This window comes from Peromyscus leucopus, chromosome 13 (assembly GCF_004664715.2).
Source record: "Peromyscus leucopus breed LL Stock chromosome 13, UCI_PerLeu_2.1, whole genome shotgun sequence".
NCBI classification, from domain to species: Eukaryota; Metazoa; Chordata; class Mammalia; order Rodentia; family Cricetidae; genus Peromyscus; species Peromyscus leucopus.
In genome coordinates, this window is record NC_051074.1 from 14,577,430 (window position 1) to 14,602,032 (window position 24,603).

The following is a 24,603-nucleotide window of genomic DNA, read 5'->3' on the forward strand; positions in this document are numbered from 1 at the left end:
ACCTGAACGGAAGTCTGCATGCTTGCATAGCAAACACCTTAATGCCTGAGCCATTTTTCTAGCCCCCCATTTCACAGATGCTTTGGGTAATCGCTTCTGTTTCCTATTCCAGGGAAAATCTAGTTCTTAGTTGCATACTACAAACTGCTACGATTATCATGTTCAACATTTATTGTGCCTAAAGTCTCTTCAAGTTTGAATAAACCAGCAAAGAGGCAAAATACATACATCTATATAGTTCAAGCAACTGCAGAACATACATTTATATAGTTAAAACAACTGCAGAACAGCCAAGTAAAATATATGTGTCTATATGGTAAAACTGGGAAATACTGCAATTACTTTCTCTAGGGTCTAAGCAATTCAATTCTAAAGAATACTAATTAAGGGTGCTTAGGATGTGATGAAATTAGGTCAAAGCCAAGATATCATATTTCAGTGTAATGAATACTGATGGTAATTATTATATATTCTTTGCCAAAAGAAATACATAATACATCCCTCATCACAAAATTAAATAAAGCCAATGCTTTATTTAATATGCAAATATACTTGAGATTTAGTTTCTGACCTTCATAAAATGTTAATGTCCAGTGGAAAATTGTGTGGTGATATTTTATCTGTGTCCCCCAATAAAGTTTATCTGAGGATCAGAGGAAAAAGCCAGCCACTATAGTAAACATAGAAGTCAGGCAGTGGGTAGCATACCCCTTTAATCCTATCACTCAGGAGGCACAGATTCCCTCAGGATCTCTGTGAGTTCAAGGCCACACTGGGAACAGAGGCAGGCATAGTGGCACACACCTTAATTCCAACACTAGTTAACCATATAGGTCTGGAGGTCTGTACAGACAGGCAGGAAGTGACAGAGCTGGGCAGGAAGAGGAAGTGATATAGCTAGGTAAAGAGGAAATGAGATGTCAGAACAGAAAGGCACATAGGCATGGGTGTACAGGAAGTAGGTCTCTTTGGCAGAGGATCTCCAAGCGGGTAAGAACATGGCTGGCTTCTTTCTGTTTTTCTGATCTTTCAGCTTTTCACCCCAATATCTGGCTTTGGGGTTTTTATTTAATAAGACCTTTTAAGATTCACGTTACAATATTGGAGAAACTTCACTTGACTTAATAACAGCTGTAAGTATAAGTAAAACAGACAGATGTAGCAGTTAGCTTTAGATTTAACAGTGAGGTCCCAGAGACAATGGTGTGCATGTATTCTTTAGTTCTCTACCCCTGACTGTTGTAGTCTGAGATCAGTGATGGGTAAGTTGGTAAAAGAAAATCATTCTTAACACTAGTCAGATTAAACTCAAAGTGACACTCTACAGTACCACCACTAGCACAAGAGGCCAGGAGAACAGTAGTGAGATGGCCAAATATAGGCTGAAGCCCAACATTCATTAACATTATTTTGATGCATTTCTCCAATACTGAATCTAGTCTTCACAAGAGATGGATTCATGTTCATCCCATTTCTGGAGCACACTTCATTCCAACATGATCTGTCTTGGTAGAAATATAGTTAGTCTCATGAGATAAAATTGTGAAGCACAACAAAAATGTTCACAGGCTGACTCTAAATTTAAGAAAATCTAAGCCACAATTCTAATTTATAAAATATGAATTTTGTAGTTAATAATGGAAAGAACACTTAAAATATTTTTGAGGTCCCCAAATTTTATGTTATAAGATTTAAAGATCAATAAATATATCTAATCTTACTTGAGAAATAGGTAGCATTACAATTAAATAATACTCCAACAGATGCTAGTATTTTTCATTAGAGATTGGGATTCATTCTAACCCAGTGTTTGATTAACTGATGTGCAATAGCTCGGCTTGGTGGTACAAAGAATGCTTGCTGCTTCCCTTTGGTAAGAACATCCATAACCTAAAACACAATCAGAAGACAACACATTAGTAGAGCAGCTAATGCTGCATCTCCAATTGCTTTGGTGAATCAGTGTTTCAGGTGTCAAACGTTCCAGGAAGGCATGTCAAAACAAGGCCATGAATAAAAGCAAAATATATCTTCTGTATTTAACTTCAAGGTGAAGTTAACTTTTTGGTATAGATTCCTTTTCCACAATTCCTATAAAATACTACATTGTGTCCTTTTTTTTTTCTATACAAAATTTGGGCTTTGTAAAACAAAACAAAACAAAACAACAACAAAAACAAAAAGGAGTCCCAAACCAGTCCATTAATTTATCTCTTTTACTTAGGGATGTAATTTTAAAAAGTTCTCATGAATATATAGTATAACATATTTATGCATTTAATAACATCTATGTCTTTCTTGCCCTTCAGTATATTTCTTTCTTCCTTCACTTTCTACTTATTTTCTTTTATATATATATTTAAAGATGGAGTCTCACTATAGAGTCCAGGCTGGCCTGGGACTCATTATATTTTGTACTCAGACTCTTGGCTATCCATACGCTTTGGCATCATCTTTGTACATACATAAGAACTTCAAAAACTTCAAGCATTTTTACTGATTTTTGAGAGCTATTTGCTTTAATGTAAATATCTGAGATTAATATTTGTTATGTCTGAACTAATATAAATACTAACAGAAATTATCCTTCATTCACCAGCCAGTATAAAATGTGAAAATTGGAATGGCACAGATTCGTCATTCTAGGAGAATCTCTCAGAATGAGTCAAACAGGACACATCAGCAACACACATTTTTTTATATGAAATCATCAATTACATTATAATCCATTCATAACGAGAGGGCTGCAGCCACTCATTCAACTTGCTGGAATATGCTTCCTTGCTGCATGCCCAAACCAATACTATCAGGGAACAATCAATATAATAAGGAAATGAGATTGAACTTTACCTGTTCTCTGGTGAACCATCGGGCATCTTCTATTTCATTCTTGTCAACTTTAATTTCTGTAGACACTGCCACAGCTAAACAACCAATCATTAAGGAGGAGGGCATTGGCCATGGCTGACAAGAGACATACTGAACATGGCCAACTTTGACTCCACTTTCCTCCTCCACTTCTCTCCGCACGGCATCTTCTATTGTCTCCCCTAATCAGAAGAGGCAAAAGAACAGCAGCGGCTCAACATGACTTGGACACTGGGAGCTCCAAACAGGGCAGACATTTGGAAACCACTCTGGAGAGAGCCCCCATTCAGTGAATGCTAATTCTAGACTGGAAGTGAAAAAAAGCCTTACATTTGGAAGTCTGTGGCCACAAATCAAAATGCCAACAATCAACTTCCATTTCTTAAAAGCCCCAATTTGGCAGTTCTGTAAAAAAAATAATTACAAAATCTGCAACTATCTATCACATACTCCTGACTAAACATTATTAAAGATGTTATTACCTCATGCATCACTATTCATAAGCCATTTTTTCCGTGAGTTTGATAAATGGTTAGTTTTGCCCTCCAATAAAAATCATCTTTTATTTTATTCTGAGATGGGGGTCTTATGAAGCTCATGTTGGCTTTGAACTTGCTATGTAGCTGAGGTTCTCCTTCATCCATAGATTCTAGTGCCTCCACTTCACAAGAGTTGGGGTTGCAGACAAGCATGTACTATGACACCCAGCTTCTATCAAAACCTTGACATTCAAATCACAATGGATTCTTTCTAAATATTGTTTTACTTGTGAATAAATGTTCTGGGTTTGTTGGAGCTTCAAATAATAAAAAGATATTAAGTAGAATTAATTTGGATGTTTAGAAGTTTTAAAATTTAGAAGTATTTAATGAAACATATTTTTAAATACAGCTCCCCCCCTCCCCCCCCCCCCCCCGTAGGGTTTCTCTGTGTAGTTTTGTTGTCTATCCTGGATCTTTCTCTGTAGATCAGGCTGGCCTCGAGCTCACAGAGATCCGCCTGCCTCTGCCTCCTGAGAGCTGGGATTAAAGGCATGCGCCACCGCCACCTGGCTTAAATACAGCTTTTATTTCAAATAAGTTGATGCATTCTCTATACGTAAGTTCTTGTATTTATTACACAAAATACACAGTTAAAATAAGCCATAGACTAGTTGAAAAGATTTGCCAGACCTTAAATGCCTAAAATCCATTTTAACTAAGGCTAAAAAATGGAAACAAAATTGACAAAGAACACAACTATCTACACAGAAAAGAAAAGGAATACTGGGTATGTAATACACATTTGACAATGATGTTCCATCAGCAGAGCAATGGCCACCCACGAGGAATTACACACCACTTCTTACCTCTCTGAAGGACAATCTATAATTTGAAACCCCAGGCTGGGCCTGGTGGCACTTGCCTATAATCCCAGGATGTGGTAAGCCAAGGCAAGGGGATAAATTGGAAGCTTAGCTGAGCTATAGAGCAAACACTCTATTTCAAAGTGTGAAAATTCCAAATTGTGAAAAGTCCACAATTTGGTGGTAAAGATGTGGACTAATGTAACATTCACGTATTGTTGGTTGGGGGTGTGAGTTATTGGGGAAAACTTAGAGGCGCTTGGCAACATTTCGTAAAGTTTAATATGCTGATATATGAAGTGACAATTCTACTCTCTATATACACCTGAAATAGCTCTTGCAAATGTACATAAAGAGAGGAACAAAAATACTACATACAGTAATGTTTTCAATAGTCAAAATCCTGAAATAAATTAAATGCCCACAGAACAGATGAATATACACCAGAAAGTTAATGTGTGAAATACTACTTAGTAGTTTAAAATGACTCACACTTTAAAAAAATATTCATTTTTTCATTATTATGTTTTGGTTATATTCTTTCTTCTCCCCCATTCTTACCAGATCCTTATCATCTATTTACCTACCTAATTTCACATCCTCCCTCTCTTGAAAAAACAAAATCAAAACAACAACAAAAAATAAAAACAGGCGAACTAAGGAGGGGGAAGAAGAAAAAAAGCAGGAGGAGCAGGAGAAAGAGGAGCAGGAGGAGGAGCAGGAGAAGAAGGAGGAGCAGGAGGAAGAGGAGGAGAAAAGAAATACCAAAACAAAACAAAAACACATGGAGTCAATTTTGTGTTGGCCAATTACCCCTGGGAATGGGACTCGTCCTAGATTGTGGTTGATAGTCTCAGTGACACTCCATTGGAGAAAACTGATTTTCCCTTTCACAGAAGGTATCTATTGCAAATAATGTACTTTATGTCCATACCCCACTTCTCGGTGCAACATGGTGATTAGGAGCAAGGACTCGGAAGTGGAATTGCCTGGGTCTGAATCCCTTCTCTAGCACTGTGATTTGGGACAAGTTATGCAGTCCTTGTGTCATAGTGCCCTCACCTGAGAAAGCCTTGTAAAAGGATCACAAGATTACATGTGGGCAAGCTTCCAGCTGAGTGCCAGGTAATACATGCTTACTATTATAATTACCCAACAGTGCAAACTAACACTGTATGTTGAGATTAAACTTTGCTAATCCAGATATCCATTCACTTACTCTGGGATACCTAATAAAATCCTATTACATGTGAGGCATTGGCTCTGACTGTTTGATGTGTAAAAACGGATGAAAGAGAACACTTTATCTCACAGAACTGATGTGCTACTAAAGTCGATAATCTACTTTACAGTATATATGTATTATAAGGTGGTGTTGATCATTGTATATATGTATTATACAGTATATATGTATTATAAGGTGGTGTTGATCATTGTAGGGAAAAGTCAGGCCGGATGCCTAGGATTGTTAATGCAGGTATGGGGGCTAAGGACAATGACACAACCCTTAGAAAGGGTGGCACTTACATGTAGTGCTGAAGAGCGGTGTAAGCCACCTGGATTGCTGGTCAAAAAGTAATATGTGACAAAGCATATACTAAATTAAAAAAATACCTTACTTGTAAAAATTTGAAAAGATACAGTGCTTAAATTTTGTGATTAAAATATTATTTAAAACATTTTGGGGTTGGCCAGATGGTTCAGCAGGCAAAGACATTTGCCACCAAGCTGGATGACTTAAACACACATGGGCCACACATGGTTAAGAAAGAGAAAACTGACAGAGTTGCTGTTTGTCTTCAACAGTGCACTCCCTCATATATGCATACATACGTGCATACACTAAAGACAACATAGTAAAACATTTAAATGTCTCCATTTTATAGCATCGTATTTATTGGAGACTTTATCTCATATGTGGTCTGATTCAAAATTCTAAAAATTATTCAGAAAAGGCTTACCAGGTTCAATAAATCCAGCGAGACAAGTAAACATGCCTGGGGGAAATCGCTTTTGCCTGCCTAAAAGACATTTGGTTCCATCTGGATGGATAACCTGCATGATTACTACTGGATCTGTTGAAAAAATAAAAACAAAAACAAAAACAAAAAACCAGACACACAAGTAACAGGAAATATAATTAGACTCATTATGCAATAATAATATTCAGGTATATCTCACAAGAAGACAATTCTTGTTTACATATGATACCTCCTTTCTGCTCTATGTTTGACAAATATCTGAGAAACTGCATAGAATACCTTTAGTAAGTGGAAGGAAGATGGGTTTTTGCCATCCTTACTTCCAATCTGAGCAATATTTACTCTGTACTTAGGGTACACTAGGCACATTGAAAAATTCAAATTTTACTAAAAAAAATTACAGTAAATTGCTTTTGCCCTTTCATACCAATCCTCAATAAAATGCTTTTAAAAGTGAGCATGGCTCCTTAGTTAGCTTTGACTCACTAAAATAACAACACTTAGGTAACAGTTAATCTTTCTAGCAGTCACTAACTTAAAACACCCTCCTCACTAGATCCTGAGGAGAGCCAGGAACTAAGTTCCTTAGCAAGGAAACAGACAGCCATGAAGTCGCCACTTCCGCCCTGAGACTCCATCAGGGACTGCCAAGTCAGTCTACTTCCCTTGTAATTTTAAGGGCTAGATTATGGAATTTCTCGAGCTAGAGCAGAAACACAGCAGCAATTAGGAGGAGTGTTATAACCACAAGACTGGGTAATGGCTCCAACAGGAACAGAGCACTGGAGACTTGATTATCCCTGCGTCAAGAGGAGTCGCGCTGACTAGCTTTGAAATGAAGCATCCCAACACAGCAAATTCACGAACTGATTAAAGTAAAGGTAAGACATGACTCATTGAGAACAATGCAGTCTTTTACTGAATAACCACGACATACATTCAATAAAAATGTAAACATTTCAGTTCCTTGAAAACTTTCTTTCCAGACTATCTTCTGACCCAAGATTCCAGGTAGCTGAGATTTCATTATCAAAAACCAAACAACCCTAACCACCCACCCCCCCAAAAAAAACCCAAAACAAAACATAAAAAGGCTTGGGGTTGTAGAGGCAACTCAACAGTGAAGAGTGCTTGCTGCTCTTAGAACCAGAGTTCATAGCCTGCCACCCACACTGGGCAATTCTCAATGAATTAAGACTTCAGCTCAATAGGATGACACTCTCTTCTGGTCTATAGGGCACCTGCACACACATGTTCATACCTATATGCATGTACACACACACACACACTTTAAAAAAAAAAAGAAAAGCCTTACCAACTCTTGGATAAGATGTATTGTGGACGCCATGGAGACTAGGGCAGTTTTCTCTTAAACACACTCTTTTATAGCCACCTTCTTCGATTTTGGTTGCGCTGCCACAGGTTGGGCAGAACTTGTATCGACTATGCCAGGCAAGAACAGATCTCGCTTGAGCTACGACCCCTTTTGAAAAGAAGTATGGGAAGTTTTATTTCCATGCAAACTGGAGTAATATGTAGGTACAATGCTTTGAAAGCTACAGTAGGCACATACATTGTTTTCTGAATAGCTGCTTGACCAATGGCTTTTGTATTTATTTTCATGGTGTATCATTATTATTAATTTTTATATTTTGTTTTTAAACACTTTATTGTAATAATCTCACATATAAAATGATCACATAGCTAGGTTATGGTATCCATTCAAAAAAAGCTACTTTTGCTTTCAACTTAATTTTCAATATAACAAGTGAAAAATCTATGTTCATTACCACTATTCTAATCTGCTTTCTCTTTCCTAGGCCACTGCAGGAACTAATCCACTCTTAATAAGGCACCTCGTCTCCACTCTACCTATTTATCTAAAATTCATGCTTGAAGAAGTAGCTAGCATTAACCTTGTTTTTTTATAACACACACACAAATACACACATAAAAATACATACATACACACACAATATGTGGGTGGGCAAAGGGAGGCACTATTCCTGTAGCAGCAATAAATGGGCATTTAGAATAAAACTCTAGTTGTTTTTCTTTTTCCTTTTTCCTTTTTTTATATGATATTAAAAAGCCCACCAACAGAAAACAAAACAGCTGAGGTCTTTGGCATCATGTTCAAAGTATTACAGGGGCTAAGAGGTTACACCGGATTAATTAAACGAAACCATCACACATGGAGGAAACTATCTTGGCTGACTAATGCCAAGTGTCTTGGAGTGCCAGCTTGAGGGAGTTCTCATGTTTACTGCTCACAGGCATGTGCCACCCAGACCACACACACACACACACACACACACACACACACCTCCCCTCCCTACTCGCTTTAAAAACCAGACCGATACCAACAGAGAAACATTTCCTTTCCTCACCAGCTTCTTTTTCTTTCAACTGCAAAAGAGCTGGCATCGGAGGGTGAAGAAAATAACAATTTTCATGCCTTTGCTTAAACTCTTCGGCGGCAACAGGTTCTATACCGAGAGCAAACCAAGCCACCAAACCATCCTCGTCCTCCACCGGGACTCCTCCAGCATAATTGTGCGATCCCTTCCCCCGCATCTCAAGTTCTACTCCAAGGAACACCAAGGTGACCGTCTCAGGCTGAGCCAAGTAATCCTTCACATCCGTGTAGTTCAGCTGGCAGAGCTTGACTTCCGGCTGCTCTGAGCTCTCTTTATTGCCACCCAGAGTGACCAGGGGGTTTAAGTCTGAGAAAAGGACATAGACTGTGGCCGGGTGGCTCTCCTTAGCCTGCAGCCAGTCAGAATTGTTTCTTTTGTCACTTTTCCGGTCCAGTAGTGTTCTGCTAAAATAATTTTCACATTCGTCTACTTCATTGGTTAGGAACCAAGGCTTCTTCCCACCTTTTGCATTAGCTAACATGTTAGCTATATGCTTATAACCCCAAAATACAGCGATATCCAGCGCAGTTTGCCTTGATTTATTGACAAGGGATCTGTCACATCTAGACAGAAGAAAGAAAAAAAATGGAAAGGAAAATCAAATGAGAAGTAAAGCTTTTCTCTTGTATTTTACTAAAATACATATACATAGCCCCACTATTGAATGTGTGTATGTGCTTTTTTTTTTTTCTCCATCATTTGGTTCATAGCTCACTACTGAAGCTTAAAAGAATCATGTAACAATTGTAAGAAATGAAAGGTTAATGGTTAATGATAGTAGACATCTAAATAAAATGAAAACGTGTCTCTATATGCCATAAAGAAATGCAAACGTTCTACATAGTCCATGATAGCCATAATGAGACTCACACTTTGCTTTGTTTTTCGAGACAGGGTTTCTCTGTGTAGCTTTGCACCTTTCCTGGAACTCACTCTGGCCTCAAGACTCACACTTTTTATTTAGAAGAAAGGCATTAAACTCCCCATGGACATTCTTTTTGACAAAGTATGAAGGGTTAACTTATCAACTAAGGAAGTTATTTCTCAAATGTAGCTCAGAGCTAGAGAGCTTGCCTGATATATATGAAGACCTGTGTTCAATTCCTAACACTGACCAAAAAAAAAAAAAAAGTTGCTTTAGTGAGAAATTAGGCTATCTTTCATATGATAAACTGAGCAAAGAGCTATTTACTAGCAAATCAATATAAACCTATCAGCCAGGCGGTGGTGGCACACGCCTTTAATCCCAGCACTCGGGAGGCAGAGCCAGGCGGATCTCTGTGAGTTTGAGGCCAGCCTGGGCTACCAAGTGAGTCCAGGAAAGTCGCAAAGCTACACAGAGAAACCGTGTCTCGAAAAACCAAAAAAAAAAAAATAAAAAAAAATAAAAAATAAAAAATAAATAAATAAATAAAAATAAAAAATCTACAGAAAAATGTGTGTTGTTGGTTGTCTTTTGGCTCTTTGGGGGGCCCACTATCCCACGGAGGCTTATTCTTAATTATGAATGCCTGGCCTTAGCTTGGCTTGTTTCTTGTCAGCTTTTCCTAACTTAAATTAGCCCGCCTGCCTTTTGCCTTTCTCTATTTTTGTAGACCTTTTTTTTTACTCCATTGCTGGTTGTGTAGCTGGGTGACTGGCCCCTGATGTCCTCCTCTTTCTCTAGCTCCTAGATCTCTCCTCTCCCAGATTTCTCCTTCTTTATATTCTCTCTGCCTGTCAGCCCTGCCTATCCTTTCTCCTGCCTCTATTGGCCATTCAGCTCTTATTAGACCATCAGGTGTAACATGGCTTCACAGAGTTAAACAAATGCAACATAAACAAAAGTAACACAGCTTAAAATAATATTCCCCAACAAATTGAAAGGACACAATAGCAGAAACTAAAGCACAAACCCTTTTAGGTGGTACAGCCCTAAGACGTTTACCCTTTCTCAAGCAGAAGCTGGACAATATCAGGGTGCCCGTTCCTTGCAGCATACATTAAGGCAGTCCAGCCATTTTCGGAGGCTGAGTTGAGAAGAGATGGAGAATGACTGAGTATCCCTGCCAACCTGGCAACATCCCCTTCTGCAGCCGAACAGTGGAGTTCAGAAATTATTTCCTGTTTTGGATTTCTTGTTATGGACGACATTTCTTCCTTAAACCAAAAAAAAAAAAAAAAAAAAAAAAGAAAAGAAAAAGAAAAAGAAAAAGAAAAAGAAAAAGAAAAACCTTATTTGCAGTTGCTTTTTGCATGAGTGGATGAACATTATTTAAGTGCTAATCTTGGAAAAACAGTACGTTTCCAAACCAATACACCTGTCAAAAGATAATTCATAGTCGACTGTTATTGCCATACAGATTTAGAAGTTGTTATCAGTTGAGAATTATAATTCAATATGTGCCCAAGAGCAGGTTCACAGAATAACAAAAGAGCTCTGGTAATAGAGGTGAGGAGCTTAGGATGGTAGGAGCGCAGTAAGAACACAAAAAGATATCTGCTGTGGATATCTTTCTGTATGAGATACAGAAGAACAGGGCAGGAGCCCGGAGGAAAGAGGGTTAAAACAGACGTTAGAGGCAGATGTTTCAGCAGATGATAAGTACATCCTATCCTATGTCATAGATGTCATCTCGCAAGGAAATTATGGCTCTGCAGTTATTCAAGAGCTTTTAAAACTTCACATGAAAACAATTTACTGGTTAACCTTACATAATTAATTTTGCAATCCATATGGTACTGAGTTTTGTTCATGATGTGAGGTAGACTAGATCAGGACTGATTTTCATCCCTGGATAATTCATGACTCAGCACCGTTCTTGAAATTATCTTTGTCTCATTGCACTGCATGGTTATCCTTGTCACAAATGAGATGACAACACATTTTTGTATCTGTGGTTGGATACACGTTTTGTTGGCCACTCTATAGTCCTTGAAGCAGTTTTTTTAAATGATTAACCTTGTCTGCCTTGGTCTTCTGTTTTGTTGTAAACAAAGCAAAGCCATTGTTCTTAACTTGTAGTTCTTAATTTGTAGTCCTGAGTGATGTTAAAAAAAATTAGCTTGAAAATCGTTCATGTTTCAACTATCTGTTAACTACAAAATATTCTTTCCTTTTTCTTAGTACTACTGCAAGTTCAACCCAGAGTCTTGTCTCTTGGATTTCAAAACAGCAATCTGTTTAGCAATAGTTAAATCTGCAGTGTAGTCTGCACAGAGTTGAGGAAAATGATAGGTCAAAGATTAACTTTTTGATCTGGCATCTGCTTTCCTGATTGTGTCTTCCATTATTTATAAATAGTTTGAAACTGTTCAAGGGAACCCAAAACACTTGCTTAAAATCTGTTTGCAAATGAAATCAGGTGTAACTTAGCTGATTTATTTTACTTATTTTCCCATTTTTTTCATATTGAAGTTTTAAAATACTTTAAAACATTGTAGCCACGGCAGTAATAACCCAGGACTTTATTTTGAAGCGCTGCTATGTGTCTTCCAAACTCCCTTTCCTCTTAAATCAGATCCACAAACTCCTGTTACACAGCTTTGAGAACTTCAAAGGAAGTTCACGTTGACTGCTTCACTGTTCTCTGTTCAGAGGTCGTGATTTCAGAGTTCACGGTCACTCCCTCACTGTCCTCATAGATCACCCGGGGTGACTGCAACATTGGTCATCCAAGCATGGGTCAAACACTACCATCAATGCAATATGTAGGCACAAAACATTCTCTGGACTAAGACGTGAAAAAAATAAGCCCCCTGTCCTTTAGCGTTCTCAACACCAAAGTCATTTAGAAAAACTGCCAGGATTCCTTCCAGGGAAGGCAGATGCACTACCTGTAAATTATTTCTTATTGACAGGTCCTGTGGAGGGATAAAGCCTTGCTCCTGCTTTCCAAGACTTTTCGGAGAGGACCATCTGAAGAGACGAGTTTTAAAGGAACCAGATCTTAACCAAACCAACATCCATTTTTACTCATAAGTAACCCGGGGCCCTAGACCTGCCCAGCATGGCTCTAGCAGGCTATAATAAAGCCTCAGAGTGGACCTGTCAATTAAGCCACCAACCATCCTTTAATAAAACCCACTCGCTGGGCTGTCAAGACCAATTTAACCCATTAAGAGCAAACCCCTCAAGCACGGTCTTTGCATACTGCCAAATGCCTTGAACAGTTATTATTTTTTCTTCTTCTATTGTACGATTCCTTCTTTCAAGGAGTGACACATCCGATGTCGTCTGCTTTACCCCTTAGAAAACTTGGCTGGAGATTTTTAGCAGCTATGGCCCGCAGGCAGCGACAGGTTGGCGTCCCGCGCCTGCGCCCTCTAAGCCCGCGCCAGGCTGCGCCACCAGCCCGCGAGGGACGCCCAGGGACAGCCCGCCCTGGAAGGTCTCGGGGCCGACTGACGCTGCTGAGGCTACTAACCCAAGAGTGACCAGAAAAACCGCAACCGCGATGCAAGACTCCACTGGCAAAGTCAGCACTCCCAGCTCCCAGGGCTGGAGGTAACCTTCGGGACTTCCGGCGGAGGGCCACCGTCCTCGCACAGCTTTATGGGAGATGTAGTTTAAAGACCATCCACTGTGCCTGGATGGAGATTGGAGTCGGGTCGGGGTCCGGGTGGGGACCAGGACTTGTAACTGAAGATGGGCTAATCCTTCCCTCCAGATGGAGGTGTGCAGAGCAAAGTGCTGACGATGTGATAACTAGGTCTGTGGAAATGATCTTGTTTTCCAGTAGTTCTCATCCAGCTCCTGAACTTTGCTTCCTATGATACATTTCACTGCCATTGAGTTTTCTATAGTGTTGTATAAAATGTGGTACAATCTGTTCACACATTAGATTAGAAGCAACCTCTACATCTGTCGATTTATTTTCATCCGATCTATCTTGTTTTCCCACCTTTTTTCATGTTGAAATTTTCAAATACTTTCAATTAGCATAACAAAACTGTAATCTTTCAGGACTTTATTCTGAAGCAGTGCTGAATGTCTTCTAACCTGCCTTTCTCTTAAGTCACTTTCCACAAACTGGACTCTGTAAAAGCCTCGGCACACATTATACGGAAGATGCCACCAGAGTCTGCCTACTTACTGTGTAGTCCTTACAAAGTTGTGTGTGGAGCTTCTACCATACCTCCTGGATTGTAGGTTTACATAAAATAATGCATGAAAAACTTGTGCGACCAGAGTTGACATTCACAACACAATATTGTTGCCTTTCTTAATTTAATTTCCTATGATTTCATCTTCCAAAACCTACAAAAGTTGTGTGACTCTTTGAATAGCTTGCTGTGTAGTGAGTGATCTGCAATCCCCAAACCAGGGAATTGTACTTGTCAGTCAGCAACACCTGAGGCATATCTTGAGACTGAGCATTGCTTCCTCTGCTTTGCAGCCTCTTTCTCACATTAAAATCGCATATATCTGTTGACAGTACCTGTGTGATGCATGAACTGGGACAGAACCCAGAGCCCCATGTGTGCATGGTAAAGATTCTATTAGCAAGTTACAACCTCAGATACTTCCATGACCTGATTTTCTCCTTGTCCTTTGCCTCTCTCTGTGAGTAGTTGCTGTGTGGTTTAAATAAGAATGGCTCCCACAGGCTCATACACTTGAGTCCAGTTGGTAGAACTCATTAGGAAGGATTGGGAGGTATGGCCTTGTTGGAGGACGTGTGTCACTGAAGTGGGATTTGAAGTGTCAGAAACCCATGCCATTTCCAATTAGCCTTCTCCACCCCCACCTCTGCCTCCTCCCTGCAGAGAAGTATGTAAGCCGTGAGCCATGGCTCCATTGCCCCACCTGTCTGACTGCTGCCATGCTCTCCACCATGGTGTTCATGGACCCAATCTGCAGAAACTGTTAAGTACCCGCCAATCAACTCTTTCTTCTGTAAATTGCCTTTGTCATGGTGTTTTGTCGCAGCAGTAGAAAAGAAGGAAGGCAGATTATAATTACAAGACATAGCTATTAGATATTTCCCAATCCCAGGCTTAATCTCCCTCCCTTCTCCACCATTTGTTGGTGACAATATCTTTCTTGTAATTCTTGCTGGAAGCCTCCTCCTCTGAGACTGCTCTGAGAGCATCAAGGGCCACCCTTTAGGCTCTGTTGTGGACTCTGTTCACTGGATCCATGAATGTTTATGGGCTTTGAAGGTACCCTAAGTGGCTGTTCCAAACCTTCAGGAAAAAACACAAAAAACACACCCTCACTCCAACAATTGCATGGGGAATGAGCCAGACAGTTTTTCTTCATCGGTTTGCCTCTTGTTCCTTGACAGCCAGTGTTGTTCTGAAGCAGTGACATCATCCTCTGTATGGTTTAAGAAATTTAGTGTAAATAAGGCTTTGTTTAAAGAACTGGTAGGAGTAGAGAATTCTTCCCATTTTTAGCTTTTCTAATTATTGTTTGAAGCATCCATGGACTATTTCTCCACTGGTCTGTCCCTGTGGGTTGTAAGGACTATTTTATGTTGGGCATGAAAGTTTTGAAATGCACAAGAGTTAAAGCATGAGCACTGTCTGTCTCGAGGCTCTGTGGACACAGCAGCAGTGGGGTGCATTGCTTAATTCTTTGCCTAGCCTGTTCTCAGGAGAAGGAAAATTCCTTGCATGGAAGAAGAGGCATTTTGACGGTAAAGAGCAAGCATGGCTATTGTGAGCTTGTACTAAGGTGGACTGCATAGTGGCAGGGAAGCAGATAGAGACCTCAAAGCCAAGGTATTGTCTTATGTATTAGTGTTAGCCAGTGGTCAGGGAGACCTGAGTGTAAATTAATATGACCAATGTAGTGAGAACTCTGGTGGTGATTCAAGAGTTCCTGAGTCCTATGGAAAAGATGATATCACTGTTGATCATGGGTCCAACAAATATAGGCTGTCTCCAAGGCTGGCATTACTCTCACTACATAGGGGCCATCACGGTAAATATTGATGGGAGAAAAGGCAAAATCTTCTAAAACTGTGAAAACAGCAAAGAGTTCTGCTCATTCACCTGAGGTATGCATTTTATTTTTAGAACCTGGGGAAGAGTGGTAAGCAACTGTGAGGTTCCTAGAACCATCTGTGTAGACGGTGTTAGCTGAAGCAAGGGATTGAGATTGTGTGACTTTGGGAAAAATAAGCCCATTAGTGGATGCAAAGTACAGCATGTTAGAAGATGCGAATCAAACTGGCCAGGGTAAGCCAGTGATATTTTACCTAGCATTTGTATAATGCATTTGTGCTCCCTGGAGGCTAATTTTGACACACACAGTAAGAGCTAAGTACCTTGGAGGGGGAATGTCCCCAAATGTCTTGCTATTGCAGATTATCACAGTAAGGGTCATGGGCGATTTTAAGATTGCTAATGAAGGAGGCAAGGCAAGTCCCACCTCTGACTAGACTGTTGGCCGAAGCCACTTGCACTGCAATTAGAGCCATCCTAGCCTGGGAAGTAAGATGATGTGGAGAAAAGGTGTTGGTGTCTTCTAAAATTTGGAAAAAGAGAAGAACGTTCTTGGGTAGTAAGGTTAAGTGGGAATCTGGGTCAATTAACATCAGCCACTAGTTTTTGATAATCACGAAGAGTTTTGAGACATGTCTTGCAAATTTCTAGCTTTTGAGGGAACACAGTGTTCTCTCTGATTTTACATAGATTTTGGAGTGAAGATGGCTTTTGACCCTTTCTTGGAGGGCTGGCTTGCAGTTTCAGAGGTTTAGTCCATTATTGTCCTGGTGGGGAGCATGGTGGCACACATGGCACTGGAGCAGGAGCTGAGAGCTACATCCTGACCCACAGGTTGAGAGGGACGGACCCTGGGCCATTCTATGGACTCAGCCTGTAACTGTTTCTCCACCAAAGCAGTGGCAGCAGTCAATGTACCCGACCCCCACCCCAGGTCCTACTATGCCTGGCAACAAGGCCCATATACTCCTGTAGGGGATGGCTTGGGTCCCCACATTAGGGGTCGCTATAAATTGGTTGGTGGAACTGAGATTCGATCTTCCACTGACTGATGTTATTACCTGATAAAGTTGATGATTGGTGCACTTTGGTGGCTGCGGGTCATCTGTCTGCCCTGTTGATTCTTGGGACTCCATTGGGGGATACCCCCTACTGTTTGGTTGGGCCAGGGCAGGCCACAGAGGCTGTTTCCCCAGTTTTCCCAGAGGTTATCCATTAATATTTGTCTGTGAACAGCATTCATTATCCCAGTGGATTCCTCTCTGATAGCTCAGGCATAGGGCTGTGCAGACCATCCAGGAAATGCAAGTGTTGGTTTTCTTTGCGGCACTCTTACCCTGTGAGGAAAAGTCACGAAACATGACAGAATCCACTAACAAGAGTTTTATTAAGATAAGGGAGAGGGACAGATGTGCACAGGCCTGTGGAAAGACATGTGACTGAAGTGGGGCCAGGAATCATGGTGCCAGCTTATAAAGGCTGGGCTGCGCCTGCACACACAGGCCCATGTGGCTATTCCACATGTGCGGGTAGATCACATGGTTGCACTGCATGCTTTACGCAATCACACAAAGCCATGGGGTCCTAGTCACTTGAGACATTTTGACCTGGAAATGAGTAGGCGGAAGTTACTAGGTCCTGCTGGCATGTGTGACCATGCCCAACCATGGGGGCGTGTTGTGAATCCATATCAACAAGGCCCTGCTTCTTTTTTGATTTGAAATCCCTATGGTAGCTCTTATTGGCAAAATGTCCTGTTTCTTCACATGCATAGCATGTACCACTTGTTCCCCCAGGGCATACAACTTCCTGAAGGGTAGTTGAGAGAGAGTCACTGACTAGGACCTATATTGGCATACAATCCAATCATCTTTTGTACATTCAAGCATTTATAGAAACTCCTGAGGGCCTTCTTACAAGTGTTGTTAGCATTTTCAAAAGCCAATTGTTTCATAAGCACCTTTTTGACTTCAGGGTCATTTAGAAGGAGCCCTGCATCTTGTAAGAACTGGGCCATAAAATCTGTGTACAAGTGTTCCAGGCCCTGGTGAATGTCAGTCAGTGACAAGGTTTTTTCCTTTTAGTGGGCAACTGTCTCCATGCCCTTAGGACAGCTATACTAATTTGTGGGTAGGCCTGTGTAATTTGTAATTTGTTGGTAGGGTAATGTTGTAATTGGTACCTAGAAGCATGTCTGGGGTTGGAGAAATTCCACGGTGTAGAAATTACATTGCTGCCGGTCCTGACATAATGCTATAAACCCAGTTTTAAATAACAGGTAAAGCCCTGGGTTGATGTAAAAATTTTACCATGTTTAAATACTCAGAGGGAAGCCAGGGAATGTTACTGAGGACACTCTGAACAAGCTCTTGGTTAAATGGAGCAGTAGATGCAGAAAGCATACAGGACTGTTTGATCTTAAGGATTTGAAAAGCACAGTCTCATGGTCATGCAGCATTTCCCCCAGGGGATTTAGTTCAGGATGCTCAGATATGGGTAAGCTGTCCAACCACAGTGTCTTCCTCCTAATCTCTCCTAAAGTAGGCCTGCTGGAAGGAGCGAGACCACGCCCCCTTGAATCTTTCCATGGCCCAGACTCAAGGAGCAATATTGTCATGGGTTGGTGGCTTTGCCCTCCTAAACATTCTCCTCAGTATCGGCATTTGTGGCATCAGGCAGGTTGGGACAAGTTTGAACTGAATCACTATCTGTGGCTATTTCCCAGGGAGAAGTGGTTGATTCTTTGTAATTTGAAGGGGAAGACCTTTGGGAACCATCTGGCAAAGTCTGTTTTCCTGTGAGGTAGGGGCTCTGCACTTATGGATCACAATGTAAGGTTCTATAGACTGAAATTGAAAATGGGAAAAAAATGTTTTTGTTGTCCCTGTATGTACCCCCAGCTCTTGTCCTATTCTTTCCCAAGTGGCTAAATGCACTGTTTCATGTTGTGTAATAGTATTTTAAGATGCGCTATGTTATCATTTCTGGCATCCTTCAGCCACACCTGGGGTCCCAAGGCCACATATGTGCCGTCAGCATTCAGGCAAAATGCTTAGTTATCCCAGGGCCTTCTTAATGTAATCTACATCCATGTCTGGTGTGGTTACATAAGCCCCTATACACATGCATGCGCTGAGCTGCCTTTAAAAGTGGACCCACCAGTCCAACACTCTCTCTCCCTCATGTTTCTTCCAGACAGGCCTTTGCACCCCCACTTTATCCCTTTCTCCGACTCTCTACCAATAAAACTCTTTTGTCTGTGTGTGTGTGTGTGTGTGTGTGTGTGTGTTTTCGAGACAAGTTTTCTCTGTGTAGCTTTGGAGACTGTCCTGGAACTCACGCTGTAGCCCAGAATGGCCTTGAATTCACAGAGATCTGCCTGCCTCTGCCTCCCAAGTACTGGGATTAAAGGTGTGCACCACCCCCACTTAGCCAATAAAACTCTTGAAGTGGGTTTCATTGTATATTTGTAGTCTGTTCTTGTTGTAGTAAATACAACATGTTACATTCATTTATGCTGTGGAACATTTGTTTAATGATGCACAGATGTTTTGCGTTTGTTTAACTCTGTGAAGCTGTGTTACTGTGCCTGCCTAAAACACCTGATTGGTCTAATAAAGAGCTGAACAACCAATAGCTAGGCAGGAGAGGGATAGGTAGGGCTTCCAGGAAGAGAGAATAAATAGAGGGACAAAAAGAGAGAGAAGTTAGAGAAAAGAGGAGTAGGAGAGGAGGATGCCAGGAACCAGCCACCCAGCAATACAGCCAGCCACAGAGGAAGAAGGAAAGAAAGAGATATAGAATAGAAAAAGGTAAAAGCCTAGAGGCAAAAGGTAGACAGGATGATTTAAGAAAAGCTGGTTAGAAATAAGCCAAGCTAAGGACGGCATTCATAAGTAAGAATAAGTCTCTGTGTGTTTATTTGGGAGCTGGGTGACAGGCCCTCAAACAGTAAAGATGATGGATTCACAACACGCCCCCACGGTTGGGTGTGTTTGCGAATGCCCAGCAGACCTGGACACTTCCGCCTAGCCAGTTCCAGGTCAAAATAGCCATTTCCGGGTCAAGGTGTCTCGCGTGACCAGGATCCCGTGACTTTGCATGGTTGTGTAAGAGCATGCAATGCAGCCATGTGATCTGCACATGTGTGGAGTAGTTACATCGACCTGTGTAAGCACGCATGCACCACCCAGCCTTTATAAGCCGGTGCCATATTCCCGGCTCCCCCTTCTTCTTCTTTCCCACACACGTGTCTCTCCCACAGGCCTGAGCACTCGTCTATCCCTTTTATCTTAGTAAAACTCTTGTTAGTGGATTCTGTCGTGTTTCGTGACATTTCCTAGCAGGGTAAGAGCACCGTTAAATAACTAACAAAAGAGTCAAAACAAAACAGTAACAGCAACAACAAAAAACTACAGTCTCTTCTCCTGGAAACCAGTATATCTCCTGAACATAATCTAAGAATTGATTGTCCTGTAATGTTTTTACTCTGTATCCATAGATTCTCAAAATCTCTCACAGTATTAACAGGATTGCCTTGCTCTAGATTTTTCTTGTCTCATATTGCTGACACCCACGAACTGAAATGTGCATCTCTATCCTTGTATTTGGTCCTTTGTCCTTGCTTCATTCTCTACTTTGGTTTCTTCCTTTCTCTTTATTTCTTCCTTTTCCTTTATTCCTTTTACTGGCTAAGAGTGCTTCTATTGGGCATGCCCCCCATTGGACTGATGAGAGATGGGTGTGTGGGTTCATGTGGATCCGAGGAAAAAAAGACTCAGAGGCATCTTAAGAATGAATCTAGCCTTTCATGGCTTCAGGGGGTCCAGCCTTGAAGGACTGAAGCACCTTCCCTTCACCCAGGGCATTTTTATCTTCTCTCTATTACAGTTTAGCCGGTCAATTTCCATATGCTCAAAACAACCTGAAAGGATCTCCCAAAGAGACAATGCCAAGTATAAATTCCTCGATTTTGCAGGTACCATGATTTTCTGAACCAAGCTTTGTGTAGACTTTGTATCCTTAGGAGACTCTCAGATAAGATTTACATAGGGCAGCTAGAGAAACAAAAGGTATCAGTTAAACAAAGGATGGATTAGGGCTAGATGCTATGCTCTGGAGCCAGGCCAGGTATAGCTCAGCAGGAACGCACCCACAAATCTCCTATTGTTTTCTTCTCCTTCATATTTCTTGTCTCTGTTGTTTATACAGTGCACATCCCAGTTAGACTATAGCTACCACATAAGGACACCCTCATCTTTCTCCTTGGCTGTTTCTTCCTGATGTGTAGTTTTCACTTAGTATATTCAAGAGTGAATATTTGCTGATGTCAAACAAATGAGTGTCTTCATATTAAGTCTGGTATATTTGGGATATTGCTACCACACTTTCTCAAATAGCATTCACCATTCACTTGATATTCTGCGGTTATGTTTACTTCATGCTTGTAGAAGTGAGGTAGTAAAATCTCTCAAGGATCTTCTTGTCTGATGAAGTAATTAAGGGACAAACAATTGCTTGTGCTATAATAAAGTAGAGAACTCATTGAGCGTACCGAGTATAGATATACAGGGAGGGGTCAGAAAAGGTATAGCGGAGATTAAGTGTTTATCTCTGCTCTAGCCTTGTTGGAGAGGCCATCTGCAAAGAAAGTATGACACCAGTTCCTTGCATGTAAGCATGGCCTTGGGGTTTGATAATTTTTAGTTAATTGTCAAAAGTGACTGAATTGGCGACCTTATGCCTGAAGCAGTTAAGGGGCAGTCCATGACCCCACAGATCTTAGTCACCTTGCTATTGCAGTCTGGAAGCACATTAAGATAAAGTGACAAGAATACAGGACTGTCATTTCACCCTTGGCAGACAGGTGTCAGGGAATGCTGGCAGAGCTTCAAGAGATTGGTGTGAGCAAGAAATAAACCTTTGCATAATAAGCCGTGAAGTCAGGTTTACGTTAGCACCCCAGCACAGCATTGTCTATTCTTAGCAGTGTAGAACACAGCAAGGAGATGACCCCGAACTGGTGTTGAAGGGTCAGTAGCGGTGAGATAGGATAGAGCCACTGCTCTGCTAGAAGCTTTTCCTCGCCTCCGTGGAACCTGGTCATTAAAAAAAAACCAATAGGGCCGAGCTAGGAGCTGAAAGTAAGTTGAATACTCCACATGCAAAGCGGGACAGTAGTAGGGTGTGCTGTTGTCCGAGGCATCCGAAAAGCACGCCATAAAATCTTGACATGAAGTTTTGATATTCCAGAGTCCTGGTTGGGTGAGTGATGACATGGCTCACTCCGCACTTGCCATGATGGCCTCCCTCCCCTGCTCACTCTGCTTTTGCAGACACCTTCCCCTTTCACTGACAATGACAGCATGTAATCGCAGTCAGCAGAGATGACCAGAATAAAACATCTTACCCTTTGCAATGTGTACATCCAGAAGTGCCCTTAATCTTTAAATGCACTCATTTAATGGTTTTTATGGGTACCGAGCCACTTTTGTTCACTTTAAATGGTGATTTCATCTGTCTTATGATTTTCCAAAAACAATTTTCCGTTTTTCACTCTTGGAGGTACGCGGAAATGACTGTATTTTTCACACAAACATCAATTTACTTTATGCATTTAGTTCCCAAACATCACTTTATTTTTATTTACAGATCATCTCTCCACTTTTGCTGTATGAGTTATGTTTTATGAAGCAACAACCCATGATGCGAGGAGGAATTGGTCTGATCAGAGACAGAATTAACATTGCTTGAAAGAGCAGCATTCTTCCTGTGTACTCGAGTTAATTGATGCGGTAATTTAATCACCAGGCTGCCGTTCACATTTCATGTGCAAGTCACTTACACTCCACTTTTTTTTTTCTTTTTTAGAATGTCTAGCTTGATGAGCGTTTAAATGGATTTGCAGCATTTTAAAATGTCCTCAAAACTGACTAGACCATGACATCCATCAGATTCTGTATTCAGTTTTAGTTTAGTTATTTTTGAAGCTTTCAGATGAAAAAAAAAAAACCCTACATTTAATATTCTGCAACAGGTTGTTCTATCACCTTGCCAAAGCCCAGAGGAGTGCAATGTATTTTATTTTATTTTTTTTTGAATTTCAGTATTCTCTTTTTTTTCTCCTCGGGATATTTTTGACCCTAGATCCTTTTTCCTTTAAATTTGATGGAGCTGTGATCATGGCTCTGACCTCTAGCCTTGAAAGAAGACGAGTTATGCCTCTCAGGAGTGATGCCTCAGGCACTTTGCAAGTCGGCTGGCAGGGATTATTTCCCAGGCTGTGAAGTGATGACCTTCTGGAGAGAGCGAATGTCTGCAGTGCACGTAAATTCTCCCAGCCGTGATTGAGAGCCTCAGGTTTGTTACCTGCTTTATGAATCAGAGTCCGTTCTTTCTCGGCTGAGGATGAGTAATTTAGTGCTGCATTTAAAGCCCCATGTCATATGTGCACACGTGGGTTAATTTACTGTGGCAGGGGATTATATTCTGTTTTTCTGCCCGATATTAAGGTTACTTCTGATGTAAATCTAGAATTTTGGAATAAATGACTAGAATGAGGTGCCCGTGATCCGAGGGCAACCTTACATATTATTTCTAAACAAAGTGTTCTGTCCTGCTCTCCCAGCTGTCCACAACGTCCCTGATTTTAGTATCACAGAGAGGGTTTCTGTTGCCTCCTCAGCTGTCATTACAACAATAATATGTTGCTGATTGCTAAGATATTTTCAGAATACATTAAAAGGAGGAATAACATTTAGAGTGATTAGTAAACACTTTGAATCTGTAAGAGAACATTTGTTTTTATTCTCTGAACAGAGCTGTCAATCTGAACTCAAGGCATTTACAGAGTTTAAAAAAAATAATATTCTGTTTCTTTTTCTAAGGAATATAGTCATTCCAAAAGTCATGTATTTGTGTAAATAGGTACATCTCTCTCTATATATGTACATAATACATATTCATACATATAGATGATGATGGAAAGATGGATGATAGATAAAATGGACTTTTCAGCATTTTCTAATGACTTTTAATGTTGGGGTCAAAATGCTTTGTCTATTTTAAGTTCTTATGAAAGATTCTTGGGAATATATTTATTGCCAATATACTGTTTAGCTAGTTCCAACATAAATCCAACTGACAGGATTGTGGGAAAGATAGAATTGTTACTGAAGGTCATGTGAAATACTTGGGAAGCCAGGATGAAGAATGATTACCTGTTTAAAAAGCACTGGTAGTGATAGCTCATATCATATTCCATTTTGTCTTAGTTCAAAAGTTGTCTGCTGTTGGTAAAAATACCTCCAATTTAAATCACACGGAGGCTCTTGTGGCGGCCGGACTCCAATGAGATGCTGCCTATGAAGGAACAGGCTGGTTGACCTGCAATAAGATTTAAAATCTGACTCATTCAATCATTCAAAAACCCATATGGAATTCTTAAAATGTTGTTGATGAACAGAACCTGAAGGAAGATAAAATGGAACAAATTCTGTTACCAAATCTTTTCATTTTTCAGAATTTAAATTTAGTGAAGATCAGTTATACAAAATATCTCTAAATTGTTAAAAAGACATTTAACCTCCACTGGATAAACCTCTTACATTGTTTGTTACCATTCTTTTTTACTTATTTTCTCATTTCCTCAGCAAAGGAAGTTCGATACATTTGGATACTGATTTATTTGCAAACCCTTGCCCGTCAAGCATAGAGGGAAAGAGAAACAGTACCATTATTTGCCAATTCTCCAAGATGATGCAGGAGACAATGTGGTCCTGGACTTCACTGTATGTTAGCCAGTTTGTCTGCCCTTCACCTTCATAAATTGAGAAATCCACGGAGTCTATTTAATGAGCAAAGGAATTTATGAGGGGATAACCCACTACAGCACAGGTATTTATCGTGGGGTCCTGGAAAGCCGAGCTATGTCTTATGCTGATCTTCTTCCTAGTCCAAGATCTGCCTGGTCAGTACCAGCATCCAAACCACAAGAGAGCAAAGAAATTGCTGTATATGTGCATGGCAGGTCTTAAGGGTCCCAAGTGGCCACTCC

The 24,603-nt window shown here is 40.6% G+C and overlaps 1 protein-coding gene across 4 annotated transcripts; it reads right to left on the reverse strand.

Moving 5' to 3' along the window:
* Nucleotides 1–1,015: 1,015 nt before the first annotated feature.
* Nudt12 (nudix hydrolase 12) lies at nucleotides 1,016–13,126 on the reverse strand. 4 transcript variants are annotated; one of them, XM_037210162.1, is made up of 8 exons: nucleotides 13,022–13,126; nucleotides 10,543–10,750; nucleotides 8,586–9,178; nucleotides 7,511–7,678; nucleotides 6,175–6,288; nucleotides 2,851–3,050; nucleotides 1,804–1,890; nucleotides 1,016–1,505 (listed from the first exon to the last, which is right to left on the reverse strand). In XM_037210162.1, exons 2-8 carry the CDS (start codon nucleotides 10,746–10,748, stop codon nucleotides 1,464–1,466), a joined length of 1,410 nt encoding a protein of 469 aa, XP_037066057.1. In that variant the 5' UTR covers nucleotides 10,749–10,750; nucleotides 13,022–13,126; the 3' UTR covers nucleotides 1,016–1,463. The 4 variants fall into 4 exon arrangements, with proteins under 4 accessions (XP_037066057.1, XP_028734953.1, XP_037066056.1 ...); XM_028879120.2 differs by having other exon boundaries at nucleotides 1,016–1,501; nucleotides 10,543–10,754; XM_037210161.1 differs by having other exon boundaries at nucleotides 10,543–10,754.
* Nucleotides 13,127–24,603: the final 11,477 nt, after the last annotated feature.

Coding starts and splice junctions, on each gene's coding strand:
- Nudt12 (XM_037210162.1), bottom strand. CDS start 10,748: ATGTCGTCCATAACAAGAAATCCAAAACAGGAAATAATTTCTGAACTC. Junction 6,289..7,510: donor TACATCTTATCCAAGAGTTG/GTAAGGCTTTTC, acceptor TTTTTTCAACAG/ATCCAGTAGTAATCATGCAG. Junction 1,506..1,803: donor ATCAGTTAATCAAACACTGG/GTTAGAATGAAT, acceptor ATTTCTACCAAG/ACAGATCATGTTGGAATGAA.